At 46.6% G+C, this 20186-nt stretch overlaps 1 protein-coding gene across 1 annotated transcript in view; it reads right to left on the bottom strand.

Annotated features, from left to right (window-relative positions):
* CASQ2 (calsequestrin 2) overlaps nt 1-20186 on the bottom strand; it is a 64019-nt gene that overhangs the window by 6556 nt on the left and 37277 nt on the right. The window contains exons 6-8 of the mRNA XM_025934781.2: nt 17983-18113; nt 16495-16540; nt 9317-9371 (exon numbers count right to left, since the gene is read on the bottom strand). Coding sequence (XP_025790566.1) covers nt 9317-9371; nt 16495-16540; nt 17983-18113 — 232 coding nt within the window. The remainder of the gene's footprint in view (nt 1-9316; nt 9372-16494; nt 16541-17982; nt 18114-20186) is intronic.

The raw sequence follows: 20186 nt of genomic DNA on the forward strand, positions 1-20186 counted from the left end.
GTGGGGGACATCGATGATCAGACCCAGTTCCCACTGGGTACAATTCAGGTTTGGTTCTAGACAATAAAGTTCCATGTCTGGCCTAGCTGATGTGTGGCCTGAAATGTACACCCTCTCTACAAGCAACTGGCCACCTGTCTCCTAATTCAGTCTGGTAACTGCCCTTTCATTGTAAATGTTTCTTCTTGTGCTGAGGTCCCAGGCACTTTAACAAGCCTCGCCCCTCTCCAGGAGCTCTAGCCTTTGCTTGGTAAAGATTTTTCTCTGCCCTTCCTCATCTCCAATACATTCCAGGCAAAATGCATGCCATCCTTAGCAATTCGGCTCTGAGTGGGTGGAGTCACTCACACTGTCACTAGCTCACACTGCTAACTGTTAGATTCAGACTGGGCCCCCTCAGGCCTTGCTATCTGGAGAGCAGAGTTACTGCTAGTAGTCAAGAGGCCGCAGACTCTTCCAGCAGAGATATGCTCTGCCTGGGTGATTTTTCCACCTAGTTTCTGAATTACAGGTCTCCCTTGATATCCAAAAGTAGAACGTTCCTATGAACCAAAATGCTGTAAAGCCAAGAAGCAATAACATTTTATAAAATCCAAAATCCTCTTTGGATTTCTCTTCATTAGCAAAAGCGGGTATTAACACAGGACTTTTGTAAAAGCACTGTGATGTAAAGCAAATGTTCGGTTAGCGAGGGAAACCTGGAGATCACGAGTTACCTTCTAGGACAGACCCTTGTGAGGAATAGGGCCGTAGGCTTTAGAGTTCATTGTCATTGTGGGGATTGGATGGGGTTGGGTCTGGGGATATTACTCCTGGTGCCTGTAGGAGAGGCTGAGAAGGTCGAGCACTGCGTATTATGATACATAACCCACAGATTCCCTGTTCTGTGGCACAGTTCTATTTCCTGATATCTGGACACCACAGATCTCCCTTCTCTGGGGACAGAACTGTGCCACAGAACAGGGAATCTGTGGGTTATATATCATTACACAGACCACAAGGGGGAATTCTCCAAAAACACTTCCCATGACTACTTTCAGCAGCCAGAAGGAAGTACTCTGGAAGGTAAGAATCAAATTTAAAAGTGAATTTGAGGAGCACCTGGGTGGTTTAGTAGGTTAAGTGTCTGACTCTTGACGTCGGCTCAGGTTGTGATCTCATGGTTTGTGGGATCAAGCCCCGCCTTGGGCTCTCTGCTGATAACACGGAGTCTACTTGGGATTCTCTGTCTCCCTCTTTCTGCCCCTCCCCCACACTCACTCATGCTCTCTTGCTCTCTCTCAAAATAAATAAACTTTTTTTTTTTTAAAGTGAACTTGACAAATCAGAAATTCACAAAGAGGATGAAATTCAATGACACAGACCCTGATTCAAGTAGAAACTAAACTCGAGATACAAAAGATGAACTCGTTGGGGCGCCTGGGTGGCTCAGTCGGTTAAGCGTCCGACTTCGGCTCAGGTCATGATCTCGTGGTCTGCGAGTTCGAGCCCCGCGTCGGGCTCTGGGCTGATGGCTCAGAGCCTGGAGCCTGCTTCCGATTCTGTGTTTCCCTCTCTCTCTGCCCCTCCCCGTTCATGCTGTGTCTCTGTCTCAAAAATAAATAAAGGTAAAAAAAAAAAGATGAACTCGCATAAAGGGAGGCAAGAAGCCAGTTGGACACTGTATTGCAAAGGGGCAAGGGTGTCACCAGAACTACGACTAAACAGGGGCGCCTGGGTGGCTCAGTCGGTTGAGCGTCCGACTTTGGCTCAGGTCATGATCTCATGGTGCGTGAGTTCGAGCCCCGTGTCGGGCTCTGTGCTGAGAGCTCAGAGCCTAGAGCCTGCCTTGGATTCTGTGTCTCCCTCCCTCCCTCTCTCAATCTCTCTCTCTCTGCCCCTCCCCCACTCATGCTCTGCCTCTCTCTGTCAAAAATAAATTAAAAACAAAAAAAATAAGACTAAACACACAAGATAGCACTATAGTTTTCTGATGGAAAACCCTACAGAATGTTGGAATAAATACAAATAAATGCTATGTACAGGAACCTTTTCTATTCTACATGCTAGAGCAGGCTTGGAGATAAAAATAAAAAAAACTGAAGGAATAAAAATTGGGTTCTGCAAGAAAAATCAAATGGACTGGAGTTTTTACATAAACAAGAGAAGTGAAAATTTTGGCTTAATGCTTATTTTTAGGAATATAAAAGATTTTTGCATCTATAGAGGAGTAAGGAAATCTCAGAAAACATTCACAGTAATAAATGGATAAATGAGGTTGACATTAAAGCAAGAGAAACCTCATCCAGATCCAAAGGCAGCTTTTTGACTGTCAGGATGACAAATTCCATAATGGTCATAATCCTTCTCCTCCCTGGACATTTTCAAGAATAGAACAGATGGAAGGAGCCTGGCATGATGCTTAAACACACGGACCCTTGGGGCAAACAACCTTGGTCCAAATCCAGGTTCCACCATTTTGAGTGTGACTTAGGGCAAGTCTTGGTTCCTCATCTGTAAAGATGGGATGATGATAATCATAGTACCCGTTTCATAAGGTGGTTGTAGGTTACATGAGTTCATACCTCTAAAGCACTGAGACGGTGCGTGGCACATAGTAAGCTTTAGCCGTTATTCCTAAATCATCTGGATTCTTCTGCTTGAATACAAGGAATTTGACCATTCATCTCTCCATTCAATGATTGGTAATAAATACAATGATCTGGGCACAAGTGGTGGGTAAGATACAGTCTTGGCCCCATGCAATAGAGAAGACAGACTCATAGGAAGTTACACAGGGAGACAGTATGTGATGGGGTGGTTCCTTCTGGCCCCTGTTAATGACTCTATGACTGAAGGCTTCAGGGTGGCTGTGCCAGTAGGTGTAGCTATGAGAATCTTGCCTCAATATGTGGGTTAGAGCAAGGTTTGTCTCCTTTGTTTTGAAGTCATTAAGCTAACTTGGATATTCTTGATTCAAGGTTCACAGCCTGATAGATACATTCTCTCCCCTTTATCCCAGCCTTGAATGTAGACCTGCTGGAATGGATTCTCATGCATCTGGGAAAGCTGGGTTAAGGTAGCTAGATTGGTTTCCCAGGCATTTAGTTGCTAAAATTGTAAGTTACAAGTTCAATTTCCTCTTAGGGACAGCTTCTGTTTCTTTGTAAAACAGGTGTCCAAGCAGGTGTCTTGGGAAAGGGAAACAGCCATGATGGACCCTCCCTTTCTGACCAGGAAGGCAGGTGGAGGAAGCCATATTTCACTTTTGTTATTCAATGTAAAGCAGAAGATGAGCCCACAATTGGGATCACATGAATAAATAGGTGGATTTGAAATGAATAAATGTTTAATTCATCAGTGATGCACTAAGCTTAGAGACCTTGTAAGAGTGTGGCTGTATATCCTTAATTGTTTTTTGGGGGGGGGGACAGAGAGAATGTGTGTGCAGAGTGGGCGTGTGTGTGCGTGGGGGAGGGGCAGAGGGAGAAGGAGAGAGAGAATCTCTCAGGCAGAGCCTACGAGGGGCTCAATCTCACAACCGTGACATTATGACCTGAGCCAAAATCAAGAAGTGGATGCTTAACCGACTGAGCCGCCCGGGCACCCCCATGTATCTTTCAGAAGGAATAGTCCACGATTTTTTAAAAAGCTAGATTTAAAAAAAAAAAAGGAGGAAATATTATTTCTGTGCTTTTGGGGGGCCAGTAGTTATTTAGACACCAAAACAACTACAGGACTAGTCTCTGCATTTAATCTTCACATCTGGTCCTGATGGGGTTAGGAAGATCTTAGTATCTCCATTTTAAATTTTTTTTTTTTCAACGTTTTTTATTTATTTTCGGGACAGAGAGAGACAGAGCATGAACGGGGGAGGGGCAGAGAGAGAGGGAGACACAGAATCGGAAACAGGCTCCAGGCTCTGAGCCATCAACCCAGAGCCTGACTCAGGGCTCGAACTCCCGGACCGCGAGATCGTGACCTGGCTGAAGTCGGACGCTTAACCGACTGCGCCACCCAGGCGCCCCAGTATCTCCATTTTATAGAGGATGGAATTGAGACACAAGGAGAGTATGTGGCTTGCCCGGCGTCACCTGAGAGCAATGGGCAGAGCCAGGACTGTAACTCGGGTTTTTGGGCTGCACGTCTAGAGCCATTTCCGCTGTCGTTTTCCCTCTGAGAGTTCGGCACTCCTGCCAAAGCTGTTGCCATCTTCTTCCCTCAAAGTTGTGCCTGAGATTTGCAAGCTGAGTGTGAAAGCTTCAATAGTAGGGAAGCACGGGGCTCCAGGAAACAGCATGGGGGCAGTGTCCTCTGGAGCAGGTGGACAGGGCCGCGCCCCCTCTTCCTCCCAGCCCCAGTGTGTTTGGTTGGCTAACTCAGTGGTGTCCCTGAGTGTGACTGGAGTCTCAGAGATCGACCTAAATAAAGAAGAGGGACCTGGCACTGTGAGAACTGTGACTCCCTCCCTGCCACACAGGCTTGGAACCTGACGTCCCATGACCCAGCGCTGAGGGCCAGTGTGGAGCCAGGTTTCCCACGGCAGGCGAGAGGCCTCTGGGAATCACAGCTCTGTGGGAGGGGAAACTGGTGATTATGCTCTCCTCCTCCCAGGCAGGGAGGATCTGGTGGGAATGAGGCTGGACCAAGCCCTGGGGGACAGTCCCAGCCGTGACAGGAGCCAGGGCTCTGTCTGGCAGAGACCTGTGTATCTCAGAGCCAAGCCCAGGGGCTGGGGGCCTGGATTTGAGCCCCAGTTCTACCACTTCTTAGCTATGTGACCTGGTGACGTTATTTAAGTTCTCCATACCTTTGTTTCCTCATCTGTACATCAGGGAAGATGATAAGGACCATACCTAGTACATAGGGTTGTGATACATGCACAGTTAGCACTTAGCAAGAACCCCAAATGCTAAGTTCGATAAAGCAGACTTGCATTTGGAAGCTCAAATAAGCAGTCAGCATGCCCACTGCAGACAACTGGTCTCAAAAGCATTTCGTAAGAACCTCAGGTGGTTGCAGTCTGGTTGGAACAGGGCTTGGAGACGTTCATTCTGGGGCCAATCCGCGCCTGCACACGGCAGCCCGTCCTTGTGTTTCCAGCTTGTTAGTGCGAATATTCCCTGGGCCCTTGGAGGATATCCATCCAGCATGCGCTCATGTAGAAACGCCAGTCTGCGAACCTTTCAGCAGGTGTTATAAAGAAGATGTCAGCCTGATGCAGACGCATCTAGGGGCGGCAGAGGAGAGGCGTTCGTTTTCAAACCTGTCAAACTGTGGCTCCAGGGGCATCTTGAGCGCAGGAGCGGGAGAGGCTCTGGAGGAGGAAGACGGAGCCGCACACAGGGCCTGGGATCTGGGGTGAGAGCAGAGCGCCAGACGTGTCCTTCCAGGGCTCAGAGAGCAGGCACTGAAGTCTGGGAACCAAGCTCACAGCTGGCATTGTCAGGACCGGTCGGAGAAGAGCCCTTGAGGGACCCAGATCACTAGGATAGACAGTCGTATTCCAAATCTGGGAACATCAGTGGACAGCAGGGAGGACGGCTGACCTCCCTCCTTTACTTGGCACTCTCTTCTCACTTCCCCCTTTCTCCTGCCCTCCCTGCCCACCCCTCCCTGCCCCCTCCCCATCTCCACGTTCCAGCTGCATTGCGCATGCTCAGAGCCCGTCTAGGGCCAGGTGGCCCGGCAGGTAGGGTGCTCAGCTGCGCCGGCAAGAAATCGAAGCTCCTGTGTCTGCTCTGCCTCTGGCCATGTGATCTCGAGCACACACTATGGAACTTCTCTGTGTCTTTCACATGGTGGAGGTGGAGGGGGTGGTGAAGGGCAGCAGAGAGGAAGGAGGGCGGGCCGAGTGATTACTGGAGGCCATTGAGGTGGTAACTGGGAGGGGCCCCCAAGTCTGCAGCAAGGCCTTCCTGCGAAGGAAGCCTTCACAGCTCATTCCTGCTCTGCTTCCCCCAGCAGGCCACCCTGGCCTCAGCTTCCTCAGTTGTAAAATGGGAACAAAACGAGGGACGCCCGCGTGGGGTTCTGTCTCATAAGCAGACAAATGATCATGACCATTTATTTCATCATAATCAGGACGGATTCGGAGGTCAAGAAAGCCTGCTGGAATTTGAATCTTGGCTTAGATACAGCAAGTGATTTGGGTCATTTAACTTCTAAAACCCGCTTTTCTCATCTGAGCTGGGTTGACAATAATCGCACATATACCGCATCGTGGCTTTGGGGACCGGATGAGGTCATCTCTGTATAGCGCGTTTCCTCAAGACTGTTAGCTCTTTAAGGAGAATCGTATGCACTTCCTGGATGTATGATCGTTCTTTGGCCAGCGGGTAAGGATTTGGTTGGGGCAATCGGCCATGTACAGCTTGTTAGCAAGAGCAAAGGTATACGAGCAACCACTGTCTGGGCAGGAATGAAATTCCTAGTCCTGCAGCCAGGCCCCTCAGCCCCGGGTTACACATCAGTGACCTTCGGGTAATGACTGACTAGCCACACAGTCTGGACTTTCGCAGAAAAGCCTTTCCCTTTCCTAGGCCTGAGTGGGCCAGGCCCTCCCTTGATGAAAAAATCTGCTATGAGACCACACGCCCCCTCTTTCAGTGCATTTCTTCCCGCTTCTCAGTAACAAGCCCAAGCTTGGGCTCCTTTGGGGAAAGACACAGCTTCGGGCCCAGGGATATTTGTGCAGGGAGGAGGTGAAAGTAGTTTCAGGAGCTTGATTCATTACAGCAGCAATCTCTGTCAAACAGGTTCCTACAACTTCTTGGAGGCCTCTTTGTTCCATTGTTCCGAAGAGCCAGACAGGCTTCCCCCACCATCCTGGAAGGGAGCAGGTGGGGCAGGGTGGGGGTGGGGAGGGAGGAAGCCCCCCCACCCCCACCCTGAGTCTGGCCAGCACACTGCTGCTGATGGCAATTCCATCTCTGTTCACACAACACCAGGAATCCGACTCTGTTTGATTATACCTTGTAAACCCTGGGCAATTGGCTTCCTTTGCTATTTTCTCCTCCAGGGGCAGAGGGGTAGCCAGAAACTGTGGAGAGCAGCTGGAACCATTCGGGCTTTTCTTTTTCAGTCAAAGACTAGATATCCTGGGAGAGTTTTTTCAACTCTGCAAGTCAGTGATGGGAAAACTGAGACAGAGTGGACGTTCAGAACTTTTAATAAAAAAAAAAGGGAGGAGGAAACCCTCAGATAATTTGGAGCATACATTTGGTCTTGATACAATGGAACAGTGTTTGGCCCTAACACGGAGTGAATTACTGATGCATGCATGCTACATAATGGAGAACCTCGAACACATTAGGCCAAGCGAAAGGTGCCGGGCGTAAAAGGCCACAGATTACATAATTCCACTTCTATGACATGTCCAGAATAATCAAATCCATGGAGATAGAAAGTGGAGTAGTGGCTGCCCGAGGCTGGGGGAGGAGAAACAGGAGCCACTGCTGATGGGCGTGGGCTTTCCTTCTGAGGGCCTGAAAACATTCTGGAACTAGATAGAACACAGCTTTGTGAATATATTAAAGCTACACCGAATCACACACTTTAAAAAGGTGAATACTGTTGGGGCGCCCAGGTGGCTCAGTCAGTTAAAGCACCCAACTTCGGCTCAGGTCATGATCTCATGGCCCGTGAGTCCGAGCCCCATGTCAGGCTCTGTGCTGACAGCTTAGAGCCTGGAGCCTGCTTCGGATTCTGTGTCTCCCTCTCTCTCTCTGCCCCTCCCTGCTCCCACTCTCTCTCTCAAAAATAAATAAGCAATAAAAACAATTTTTTAAAGTGAATATTGTCATGTAGGGATTATCTCTCAAGTTTGATTAAAAATTGTATGATAACAACATTTAAGTCTCAATCTGTAAGAACTACGCAGGCTGATAATGTATTAACAGCATGGCAGTGGAGTCTTGGGGCTCAGTCTTGGTCAGTCATGTGCTGATCTGATCACCTCCCGACAGCTGTTTATTGAGTATCTACTATTCGTCAAGGCACTGCACAAGGACCAGGTAAGCAATGATGGCCAAGACCATCTCTGGCTCCCTCATGACCTACCACTAATTCCTTGTGCCCTCGTGGGAAGTTTGCTCAGCTTCTCGGAGCTTCCTGGTCGTCTCTATGAGTATACAAGAGGCCCCAGGCAAAGGCCACAGTCCTACATGGCCTGGAGCGACAGTTCCCAAACCCAATGCTGTGTTAACTAACTCACCTCGGAGTTCCGTGAAATTACAGGTTTCTGAAAGTCCTGTTATAATCAGCCCCAGGTGGCTTTGGTGCTTGTGCTTCTCTGTGCTGGCAGGTTTGGAATCCCTGCCCGGGCACCTTGTGGCCCAAGGCCTGGCTGTTTAGCCATCCTAAATGAAATTCCCTGCCTTCCCTGGTGGCAATCTGGATTTGCCAGGTCTCCCCAAACACACTTCAGAATGTCCACTCACACTTTCCCTTTGGGGACGATTTATCTCACAGGGCATTGCCAAAGGGACCTAGCATTTTACCGCCAGCAACATTCATTTTTCCTGCACTTCACTCTTCACGGATGTGAAAAAGAGTGAAGCCAAGGGGCATCTGGGTGCTCAGTCGGTTAAGCGTCTGACTCTTGATTGCAGCTCAGGTCATGATCTCACGGTTGGGTTCTGTGCAGACAGCACTGAGACTGCTTGGGATTCTATCTCTCCCTCTCTCTGCCCCCAACCCCCACTCAAAATAAATAAATTAATTAAAAAAAAAAGAGTGAAGCCAGGAAATAGTCATCCAGGTTCCCAAATAAAACCAAGTTACTCATCCATTTATAGGGTTATTTTGCACTTTAGAAATTAACTGCTAGTTTTGTCCAGTTCTCATTATTTGAGGGAATATTTTCTATGAAGTTTCCCAAGCACATACAGGATTTTACAAACCAAAGGGTACATTTGTTGTAATTCTAACATAGGATTGTTATTTATATAGGCTAGATCACAACACTGGTAAATAAACTTTTAATGTGAACAGAAGTTCTCTCTCTCTCTCTCTCTCTCTCTCTCACACACACACACACACACACACACACTCCCTGTAAAGCTAGGATGTTTTCATATCCTCCCCAGTACTCAGTGCTCCTTCCTAGTTTGGCCAGCTAAGCAGAACAGAACGAGGTTATGATTCATCCACATCCCTTAGCCACCAGCACAACTGAAAATGAAGTCCTACGTAACAAGCGACCACCAGGGGGTGCCCAATATCTTGCAGTGGCCTTGCAGACAGGAAGTGAGGGAAGAAAAAGGAATGAGGACCGGCAAAGGTGAGAAGGCAGATCTTGCTCAAGGTACAAAGGGGAAGATTGGGGGTTTCCTACCTGGGTCACTCCTCTCTGCAAAGGCCACAATGTGGATCCCATTCAAATCATCTTCCTGGAGGAGAAAAGAATCAAAGGTTACGCTCCCAGGGGGAGAGATACTAAGGAGCAAGTCAGAGACAGACAGGGAGGCTGGAATGGAAACGGGCAGCGGGAAGGTGGCGGAGGGGCAGTGGACACGGGGGCCAGGGGAACAGAGGGGCGCACAGTAAGGAAGGAAATATTGATGAGCAACTGGGAGGAACACGTGCTGTTTGATAAATGGGTTTGCGAGACAGGAAAACACCACTACACACATCAGCACTGACAGGGCCTCACTCCCATGGGCTGCTGGGTCCAGGAGAGCTGCAGTAAAAGGCACAAGGAGGAAAAACGTGAGTCTGGCCCGTCAGGCACTCTGAGGGCAGCAAGCACTCTGCACCTAGCTCAGTAAACGCCGTTGTCGGCCTGTGTTTCGAGAATTCACTGCCAGAACCAGCGATTAGGGGAACTTCTGAATGCTGCTGACGGACCCTGCAACCGGCCGCAAACTGACAGCAGACAGGACTCTGAGGCAAAGTAGGATGTGGGTCTGTTCTGTTCACACAAGAATCATATACAAGCGTAGGGCTTCTCTGCTAACACACCTCCTGTTGAAGAACCTTTGTAGTCAGTAAGGGGCACCTTGCTGACGTTGACTTTCCAGGTTTCCTTCCTTGGGGTCCTTTCTGCTTGAGTCCCAAAGCTTGCCGAAGCAGTAAAGGCCTGTAACGGATTTCTATGAGTGTGGGGGGCTGTGGGAAGAGTGGATATGGGAGCTAGAGAAAGGTGAGGGTGTGACACTGACAAGTGGGTGTGGCTGTGGAGGCCGGGGGCCAGGCCAAGAATCGAGCAGTTATTTCACATCTGTGGGCAAGTGGCACTCCATGTTTCTACATCCTGGACAGAAAGGACCATACGCCTGTGTCTCCTTCGCATCAATCCATCCCATCCCATCCATAGCAGGAGCTTTGGAGGACCCTCTGTGATGAGAACCGTGATTCCCCAAAAAACATGGAGAGGAAGATGTATAAGAAGGAGGCACCGGGGACAAATCTGAGTGAATACTAATGAAAGGGAGTCACTGGGCACCCTGGCTGTCACACTAGAATCATCCTATAGAAAAAACTCCAGGCATCTCAACCCTCCCATGATCCTCTGTTTTCATTTCAATTGATTTTAATGCTGGTGCAATCCTATCTAAATGCTAATTTTTTTCCCTTTGAGTTTGGAATGGACAAAACCTCCAAAAATTCTAAGAGAGATTAAATGGAAAATATTATTGTTAAAAACAAGAGAGTGGGCCTGGGCTTGGTCAGATGCCCTGGGGAATTGAATTGTACGGATATATACGTGTGTGCACGCGTCTGTGTGCAAGTTTATTACACAAATCCGACAGCAACCAGAAGGGGAGTCTGAGGTTTGACTGTTTTACATTTGCTATTATCGCCAAAGAGAATATCCTGATCAGTTCTCATTAGGCGATCCTGTGTCTCTTGTCTCCTGCCATCAGCTGGAAGTGAGCAGTATTAACTCTGTGGAGCAGGCTTCATTTCTGTGTGTGCTTCTGGAATGCATTTGGAAATTGGTTTTGGAATTAAGAATCTACATTTGTTTGCTAAGAGTCTGCTCATAATATGCCTGTCACTCCCCAGGCCTAAGATGGTGCCTGGATGGCGGACTGATGGGGCTCAAAGATTCAGCACACAGCCCTGTGCTTAACACTTGCAAAGAAGCGGGTGCATGCCGGCTGCCAGATATTTTCAGTAATAAACTCACAGAGCGAGAATCCACGGGCAAGCCTAGAAATCTGGGTTGCTCAGTGAGAACCCAACATGCATGAGTGAGGAAGGACCAAGATGGCCACCCACACATCTGAGACCACCCAGGGGCTTTCTCCGAACCCCACAGCCTTCGCTCCAGATCACCCATTTGGTCTTTGGATCATATTGCCTTGGAAACTATCTTTTTAATAGCACCAATATTCCCTTCTCAACCGGATGGCAAGCTCTCGCAGGGAAGGGATTATGCCTTGAAATAACAATGGTTAAAACGGCCACAATAGTATCTGCCACTTGCCATTTTTTGTATCAGTACTTTGTAAGTACATTATTTCGAAATCGCAAATGAAAGTCTTATTCCTGTTCAGTGCTTAAAGAATTGAAGTGACTTACCTAAAGCCACAGAACTAGCATGGACATGGCTGGGATTCCAGTCAGTTCTGTGTGGCCCCACATGCTTGTACTTTCTCACTGAAGGAGGTCCAGAATAAGCCACTGTGGCATAAAAATTACTTTGAGCCGAAGGCATATGAATTCCTGAAATCCTTTACCTACCTAAAAACAGAGCCGCCCACAAGAATTCAATTGTCATCAACCCGCTCCCCGAAAGTAGCTCTAATTTCTCAGATAGATATTATCACAAAACTATCAAATCTCCCATCTATTCCCCAAGGGCCCATTTCTCTTTCCAAAAAAGTCATTTGTTTTTCCATAAGTTCTCTTTTACCTCAACCTTCTAACAGGTCACCTATTCTCCTAGAACTGCCCCCTGCCTCTTCCATTTCCAATTAAGATGCTAAGCCCCTTCTTGAGTCACATTTCCTTGTAAACTTCCATGCATAATCTAGGTCATTAAATCTGTTTTTTGCTCATGCTAATCTGTATTTTGTCAGTTTAATTTGCAGGCCTTCAATACTGAACATAAGAGGGTAGAGGAAAGTTTTCTTCCTTGACATCACCTAAAGCAGTAGAATGGGTTCCATGAATCTGTTGTCCCCTGCAGGGTGTGTAGGTGTTTCAAACTCAGATTAGTGACTCTTAAGTTAAAGGAGGCTGATAAGGGGCCTTTATGTAAAGTGACTGAGCCCCAGATCCCCCAAAGAACTGGAGATCTAGAATTACTTTGGTGAATACTTTACTCTGAATTCTCTTTCACTTTGTATGTCCATCTGTCATAGCATCAACACACTGGACTGGTTTATACATTTTGAGACTGTTTCATTTGCTCAACCTTGAACTCCTAAGGACATGACAGCAATGTTCATTTTTATAACCCCTGTGCTTAGCACAATGTAATAGGTTCTTATTAATGCCCATTGACTTAAAAAAAAAAAGAATATGGTGATCAGAATCTTAAACACTTGTTGAAAAATCTACAAAATGTTAAATTCCAAGAAGAAACTAGTTACCCACCAACCAGATAAATTAATTACCACTGTTCCTGTTTTGCTCTGTTTCCTTCCAGGTTCTATTGAAGGTTTGTTACTCTCATTGAGTGGAGAGATGCAAAGGAAAAAAACATGCACTTAAAACTGAAGACTCCCTGGTGCAATGGGATGCTCCAGGGGCTTATCTGGAAGTTTCTGCCCCACCCCCACCCCTTTTAGAAGTACTACTTTGTTACTGCCACAGACAGAGGATTATTTTCTAAGGAACTGTTGACTCCCATCCCTGTGGGCTTTTTCCCGGGACTCTGACCACTTGCCAGCATGGCAAGCCGGTTGGAAGATAAAGTGTCAAAGAGGAAGGACACGTCAGCACTCAGTCTGGACCACCTTGCCCCACCTTGATATTTTTTAAATATTCTAAATAAACAAATAGCTATTCGATTTATACACAGCAAGTATTGCTGGCCACCAATTTCTTTAGTAATATTCAATTCTGTGTTTTTTATGGCTTGCTGCTTTAAAAACCCGCACAGCTGGGGAAAGAGAAAAGCCGCTAGGTGCTCTAGCTTGACTTAGTTTTTCTATCTTATTTAAATATTTTGTAATGTCTAGGGAAGTGGGTGGTGAAGTTAAAGACTTCCAAGTTCATTAACTGGTCACTTTCTCCAGCATCTGTAGTTTCATTTGCTGCAGCCAAGTGGCCCATGGAGGTGCTGTTCTTTGGAGCAGAGCTCTTCTAGGTGGGCAAAGGTGGACGGGGAAGGTGCATGGAGGGTGGCTCCCCAGAAATCCTTCTGACTTCTCCTTTTTAAGGATGGAAAGATGATGCTGGAAGGGTCTGTCCTGGCTTCCCGCCCTAGATGGAGACTTGGGTTGGTTAGGTCTGGTTATGGCCTCTGGGGAAGTCATGTGGGTTTTCCATGATGGGGTGTAAGAAAGAAGTAAACCAGTCTAGCTGCCCTTTCCTCTAGCAGGTTTAATACACAGCCCTTTCCTGATTAGAAAACAACTGAATATATAATAATGTAGAAAATACCTACTGTCATTATTGTATCATAGCAAAAGGCTGTAACGTACCTTTTTCCTTAAGTGAAAAGGAAGCAGAGAATGACTTCCAGTGAAGCCAGACAGTGGAAGGGTCTTTCTGAACATCTGCCTCTGACATAATGAGAAGGAGCATTTCTACTGGGCGGTTTGGGGTGGCAGGGTGTTTGTGGTCAGGGGGAGGGGCAGGACACAGGCTCTTGTGCCATAGCACGTGGTGTCTTGGGTGTGATATGCTGTGTCAGTGAGAAAAGGCTTGAAGGCAGGGCATCTCTTAGGGATGAAGAAAATAAAAAGAACTAAGAATAAAGGCCATAGCACAATAGAACAGTGAGAATCACTCTCAATTTAAAATGGTACTTTGTGGGGGCCCCTGGGCGGCTCAGTGGGTTAAGCATCCAGGTTCGGCTCAGGTCATGATCTTATGGTTGTGAGTTTGAGCCCCGTGTCGGGCTCTGTGCCGACAGCCTGGAGCGTGGAGCCTGCTTCAGATTCTGTATCTCCCTCTCTCTCTGCCCCTCCCCTGTTCACGCTCTGTCTCTCTCTCAAAAATAAATAAACACTTTTAAAAAAATCATAATTAAAAAATAAAATGAATAAAATAAAATGGTACTTTGTGGGGTGCCTGGGTGGCTCAGTTGGTTGAGCATCCGACTCTTGATTTCAACTCAGGTCATGATCTCAGTGTCATGAGATCAAGCCCCGAGCTGGGGTCTGTGCTGAGCATGGAGCTGCTTAAGATTTTCTCTCTCTCCCTCTGCCCCTCCCCTGCTCATGTGCACTCTCTTGCTTTTTCTCAAAGATAAGATGAGATGAGATGAGATGAGATGAAATGAGATGAGATGAGATAAATAATAAAACGAAATAAAATAAAATAAAATAAAATAAAAAATAAAACAAAATAAAATAAAATATAAAATGGTACTTTGTGTCATGAAAGATAAACATCAAGAGCCTATTTGGGATTAAAGACAACTTAGAGAAACATAACAACAAAGTATGAATGTGAGATCCAAGATCAGATCCTGGGCCAGGAAAAAAAATATGTATGTATATATATATATATTTTATGCTATACAGGGCACTAGTGAGACACTGGTCAATTTGAATAAGGTCCATAGATGAAATAGAATTTTACTAATTTCCTGATTTTGGTAAGTATATTGTGGTTATGAGAGAAATTCGTTGTTTTTAGAAAACGTCTGAAGTATTTAGAGGTAAGGGGAGTTGTATCTGCTACTTACTCTCAAATAACTCAGCGGGGAAAAAGTCTATATCTGTATCTGTCCAGAAGTGTGAGATAAAGCAAAGGAGATAAAATGCTAACATTCGGGGAATCTGGTAAACAGATCATGGAATTCTTTACATTATTTTTTGTAAGTCTGAAATTATTTTAAGTAAAAGGTAAAAATGTTTTTAAAGGAATATTATTTTTAAAGCACTGTTATACACTTTTGTTATTTTTAAGTCTTGTCACAAGACCTCCTAAAGGTTAAATTTTTGAGGGGCGCCTGGGTGGGCTCAGTCGGTTAAGTGTGCGACTTCAGCTCAGGTCATGATCTCGCGGTCCTTCCATGGGTTCGAGCCCCGCATCGGGCTCTGTGCTGACAGCTCAGAGCCTGGAGCCTGTTTTGGATTCTGTGTCTCCCTCTCTTCCTCTGCCCCTCCCCTGCTCATGCTCTGTCTCTCTCTCAAAAATAAATAAACATTAAAAAGAAAATTTTAAGGTTAAATTCTTGAAAGGTTTAAATGTTAGGAAAATATGTTGCCAAAGCACTGGGTTGTTCTTAAATAGGCCGCTCCTCCAGACGGGATTATTTGCTCTTCTGTGTCCCATGAAATGTTTGCTCTGCCCTCAGATGTACAAATAAGTTACCAGGCAGTAAAACACAAAGTGTTAAGTTACTCCATGGTTCTGTTCATCTGTCACTTTGGGCTCTGAATTAAAGAATAAATAAATAAATAAGTGCCTCCATATTAATTCCTTTCTCCTCCCCCAACAGCCCCTGACAAAATGGTGCCTTATGGGGACATGGCTTCCTCTAGGGGACTCTACTAAAGAGAACATGAGATTTGGCTCCAAATGATGTAAACTGAAGTCCCAAGATCTAATGCTTATTAGTTTTGTATCCTTGAGTAGTTAACTTAATCCACATGACCACCAGTTGCCCCATGTAAAATGACGTTAAATATGACCTGTTCTACATTACTCTTTGGAACTGTTGAAACATCCAGCTTAAGAGGATACATGCTTTGAAAAATGCTCCACAGACTTTGGTTGTTATCGTTTAGGGAATTTTGTGTAAAGCTGAGGTAGGAGGGGAGGTGCACCTCCATGGCCATCTTTCAATATCTATCTTTTGACCCACCTGACGCATCATCTATGGCACAGACCCAGGGAATAATCTGACTTAGCGCTTTCCAGCACCTTGAGTTGACATTTATGAAAAGGGCTACCGTTGACCGGCCAAACACCTACCACGCTCTGGGTTCTTCGTACTGCTCGTCCCTAACAAAAAGCCCTGATATGAGAAGCAGAAACTAACTAAAGCTCAGAAGGATAACATAACTTGATGCAGGATGCAGACCTACCAGGTAGCAGATTCTGAATTTGAACCTGTGTCTCTATGACCCCCACAGCCTGAGCTCCTTCCATTATATGACCCTGGGTCTCTGGTTGCCAGTCAACAGAAGCCAGTAGTCACTGTGGGAAACCAACTCAGAGATGGAGTAATCTTACCTAGTGGGTGGTACCAAAGACTCTTCAACCGGGTCCATGGAGAACTGGGCTTTAATTTAACTTAATTTAAATGTTGTCCACGTTTCAAATACTCCACCCTCCAGACATCCATTCCAGCACAATAAAACTTGGTTTAAGTTTGGGGACTCCCCTCTTGGGGAATATACTCGTGTCTAAAAAGGCAGAAAGGGTTTGCCACTTTCTTACCCATGTTTCAAACATATCTTCTGGGCGCAGGCGACGTAAGGTGGGTCTGAAAAAAACAAAGGTGAGCTTCTTTGAGGAGGGATTTCCAAGGCAGACGCTGCAGCCTCAGCCCAGCGAAATGTACAATGAGATGCTGGTTCATCTGCAAGGGTATGAAGGGGGTGAAGAGCTCTAGAAATCTCCCCTAAGGAGACAGAGCTGTTCTACCCTGTTTGGTCACACACAGAGCTGAGCCTGAAGCTCCCAGCCTTTTCACAGACCCATGTGATCCAAGGATTACAAACAGTGGGTCAGAGGGCTCAGGCTGGGCTCATTCCCTGGGCAAGAAGCCATTTCCTTCCCCATTGACAGAGGACACTCCTGAGAACCCAGAACAGGCCCAGAATGAGGACACCTGGGAGAGAAAACAAAAGTCTTGGTTTTTCCAGCCCAGAACTGCATTGTCTTGTCATTGGGTCATCACCCAAAAGTTCTTTAGGGATGTTTAGGAAGAACAGGCAAAACTCTATTTTGCTCATGGTTTTATGTCTTTCTGAATGTTGGCAAATAGTGCTGGACATGTTGATATTTGCTCCTCCAAACACCACCTCCCTGTGGGGACCAGGACGACCAGGTGATGCAATCATAATGCTCCAGGTTCAATGAACAACGTGGGCACGTGTTGGAGAAGGTGGGTGGTGAGGCGGTGAACCCACCACCATGTTCCATGTTTCAATATTGTCCCTCCCTCAAGAGCAGGGGTCAGCAAACTAGAGCTGGCGGGCAAATCCAGCCAGTGCCTCCTGTATTTGTAAATAAGCTTTTATTGGGAAACAGCCACACCCATTCGTTTACATGCTGTCTACAGCTGCTTTCACACTACAACAGTAGAGCTGAGTATTACAACAGAAACCATCTGGCCCGTGGAGCCTGAAATATTTATTCTCTGGCCCTTTATGGGAAAAGTTGGCCGATCTGTGCTACAGCGACTCTAAGTCGTATCAAATATTCCTCTCCCAGAAGTTCTGTGTATAAAATGTTCAGCCATGGCTAAGCTACTTAACTACTCGTAGCCCAATTCCTTGATCTGTAAAATTGGGATAATACTAATTACTCCATAATGTTGAATGTTAGATAAATAGTTTCCATAAGCACTTAGCATGGTATTTGGTATTTGGCTGTCACTAAATCACTCTGTCATTATTGTGGAATTTGACTTGTATCTTACTATGACTTAGGGGGGATTTGCTGATTGTGGGGAGGTGGTCTAACCCCATTTGCAGGTGTAGACCCATATTTAGAAAAGGTAGCGACATCCCTGCCCAACTGATCAATGACCAACAAAGCCATACTACTGACGTCAGTTCTACTGGGGCAGTAACTCCAGGTTGTTGTTCTCAGGAGGCCCACAATGTTAGGACCAAGAGGTTCTTCTCCCTTCCCCAGACCCTAGACCACGACCACCACCACCACCACCACCCCGTATCCCCTGCATGCCATCTGGGGCACCTTTGGTGCTCCTTGACAAACTCCACGAGCTCCTCTTCTGTGTAAGGTTTGTCTGGGATGGCAATGGGCTCTTCCATAAATGGCTCGTAGAAGTCAACCTCATTCATCTTCAAGGATAATTTCTTTGCAACCTGTAACATTCAGAAATACGACAATAGTTTCCTTAAATGCCAGTTTAGAGTGGCAGTGGGTTGCCCATCTGTAAGGAGTGCGTGAGAATTTTCTGGCAAAGACATGACAGTGTTCTTTACAGTTTTAACTTAAATGTTGAAGTAGTAGAGGGGTGCCTGGGTGGCTCAGTCGGTTAAGCGTCCGACTTCAGCTCAGGTCATGATCTTGCAGTCCATGAATTCGAGCCCTGGGTCAGGCTCTGTGCTGACAGCTCAGAGCCTGGAGCTTGCTTCGGATTCTGTGTCTCCCTCTCTCTCTGTCCCTCCCCCACTCATGCTCTGTCTCTATCAAAAAATGAATAAATGTTAAAAAAATTTTTTAAATGTTGAAATGGTAGAAACTCATCGCCGATGCTTAGCTCAACTGACTCGAGAAGGACTGATAGGAAGGAAAAAAACCTATCTGGCAGATGAGGTCCAGGCAGGAGCAGGGAGCAGTGGGAATAAAAAGTGTGAAGTCTAATTGCACAATCGTCATCACGCCACTGTATTTGCCAGGGCTGGGGGAAGAAGCAAATGTCAACAGAGCAAGCTCAGTGTTCTGGGATGCATGGATTTAACTGAACCAATTTTGATAGCACAGGCAATTGATGGAAACCATTTAGAGCATACAAGTACTCAGAATCAGTGGTCAACCCATTAATCCGTCCTCAATCAGCCCCTACCCCCTCCTTTCGATTTAGGCTGAAAGCACTGGCCCTAGGGTTCTCTCTCAGTGCAGGGCTTGTCCTATGGGTTCTCAGGCTCTGGGAACTGCCCGCTTTGTTGCCAGCCAGAGGGTGACCAGCCATCCTGGTTGGTCCAGAGTGGAGGGCTTTCCCAGACTTCAGACTCTTAGCGTTAACACTGGGCTAGTACCCGGCAAGCCAGGGTGAACTGCTCACCCTCTACCAAATAACAAGCTCGGGGAGCCAGCCTGTAGCCCGGAAGACATCGGTGCTCTTGATTAAAGTGGCCGCACGGTCTGCTCTCAGGGCAGAATGGTTGCTGTGTTCGCCTGCAGAGCTGCTGAGCTCAAATCTCTTTTTGTGAAATGATTTGAGAGGCCTGGAATGTGCAACGCTTTGTAGAAAATCAAATGCCATTCTTTTCTAGTTCAGAGCTGTGGTCCAAGAAAGCACAGGGATGAACAGTGGTTCCCTTGAAACGAAAGAGGAATTGCCTAAGAGCTGACGCCCTGTGGCGGTAACCGATGGTACAGAGGCCCCGGGCAGCCGTGACTAATTGGGGAGGGGGAGGAACTGGGTATTACATAAGCTGTTATACAAGGAGGGCCATTCTGAGCCAACACTGGTGTCCCTATGGCTTTTGTCATCAATTGCTATTAATTCCAGGTCACTATATTCCAAAAGACATTTCTTAGGAACTACAGTCAGTCAAAAGAGATTTATGGTCATGTTGATTTTGAGGGACAGGGAAGTGTGGAGTTTTTTCTTACTGATCCCCCCTTCTTGTACGGGGCCGGGGGTGGTGTGGATGATGGGGTGGGGAGTGCAGGAGGGAACCAGCAACCACACAACCAGTGTCTGGGTTTTCAAACTGTTGTTTACAAAGCTGGGCCCATCAGAGAATGGGCTTAAAATGACACTGGATTCTGGGTTTCTGACTTCACTTACTACATATGTTAGGAACCAGGGAACTGTGCTTATAGGAAGTGGGAATTGACAGGACGCAGGAAAACAGTAATAGTAGCAAACACCAGGGGTGCTCACTGTGTGTCGGGCACTCGTGCAAGGTGCTTTCTGTTGAGTCCTTTATGAATCCTCACTTGGATTGCTGAGGTGAGAACCATCATTATACTTATTTTACAGATAATGAGCCAGAGGCACAATCTGTGTATGCAGTTTGTCAAGATCACATATGTGGAGGGGGATAGAGCCTGAATTTAAATCCAGGCAGTGTGTGTGTGTGTGTGTGTGTGTGTCTGGTCCGTGAGCGCCAGTGTCTGGCTTTGCGATGTTAAGATCATGAACGTAAAGTTGGATTGTGATGTTCTTAAGTTTCAGTCCTGGGAAACCCGAACAAAATTTTCCA

This window comes from Puma concolor, chromosome C1 (genome assembly GCF_028749965.1).
Source record: "Puma concolor isolate L17-30 chromosome C1, mPumCon1.1.hap2, whole genome shotgun sequence".
NCBI lineage: Eukaryota > Metazoa > Chordata > Mammalia > Carnivora > Felidae > Puma > Puma concolor.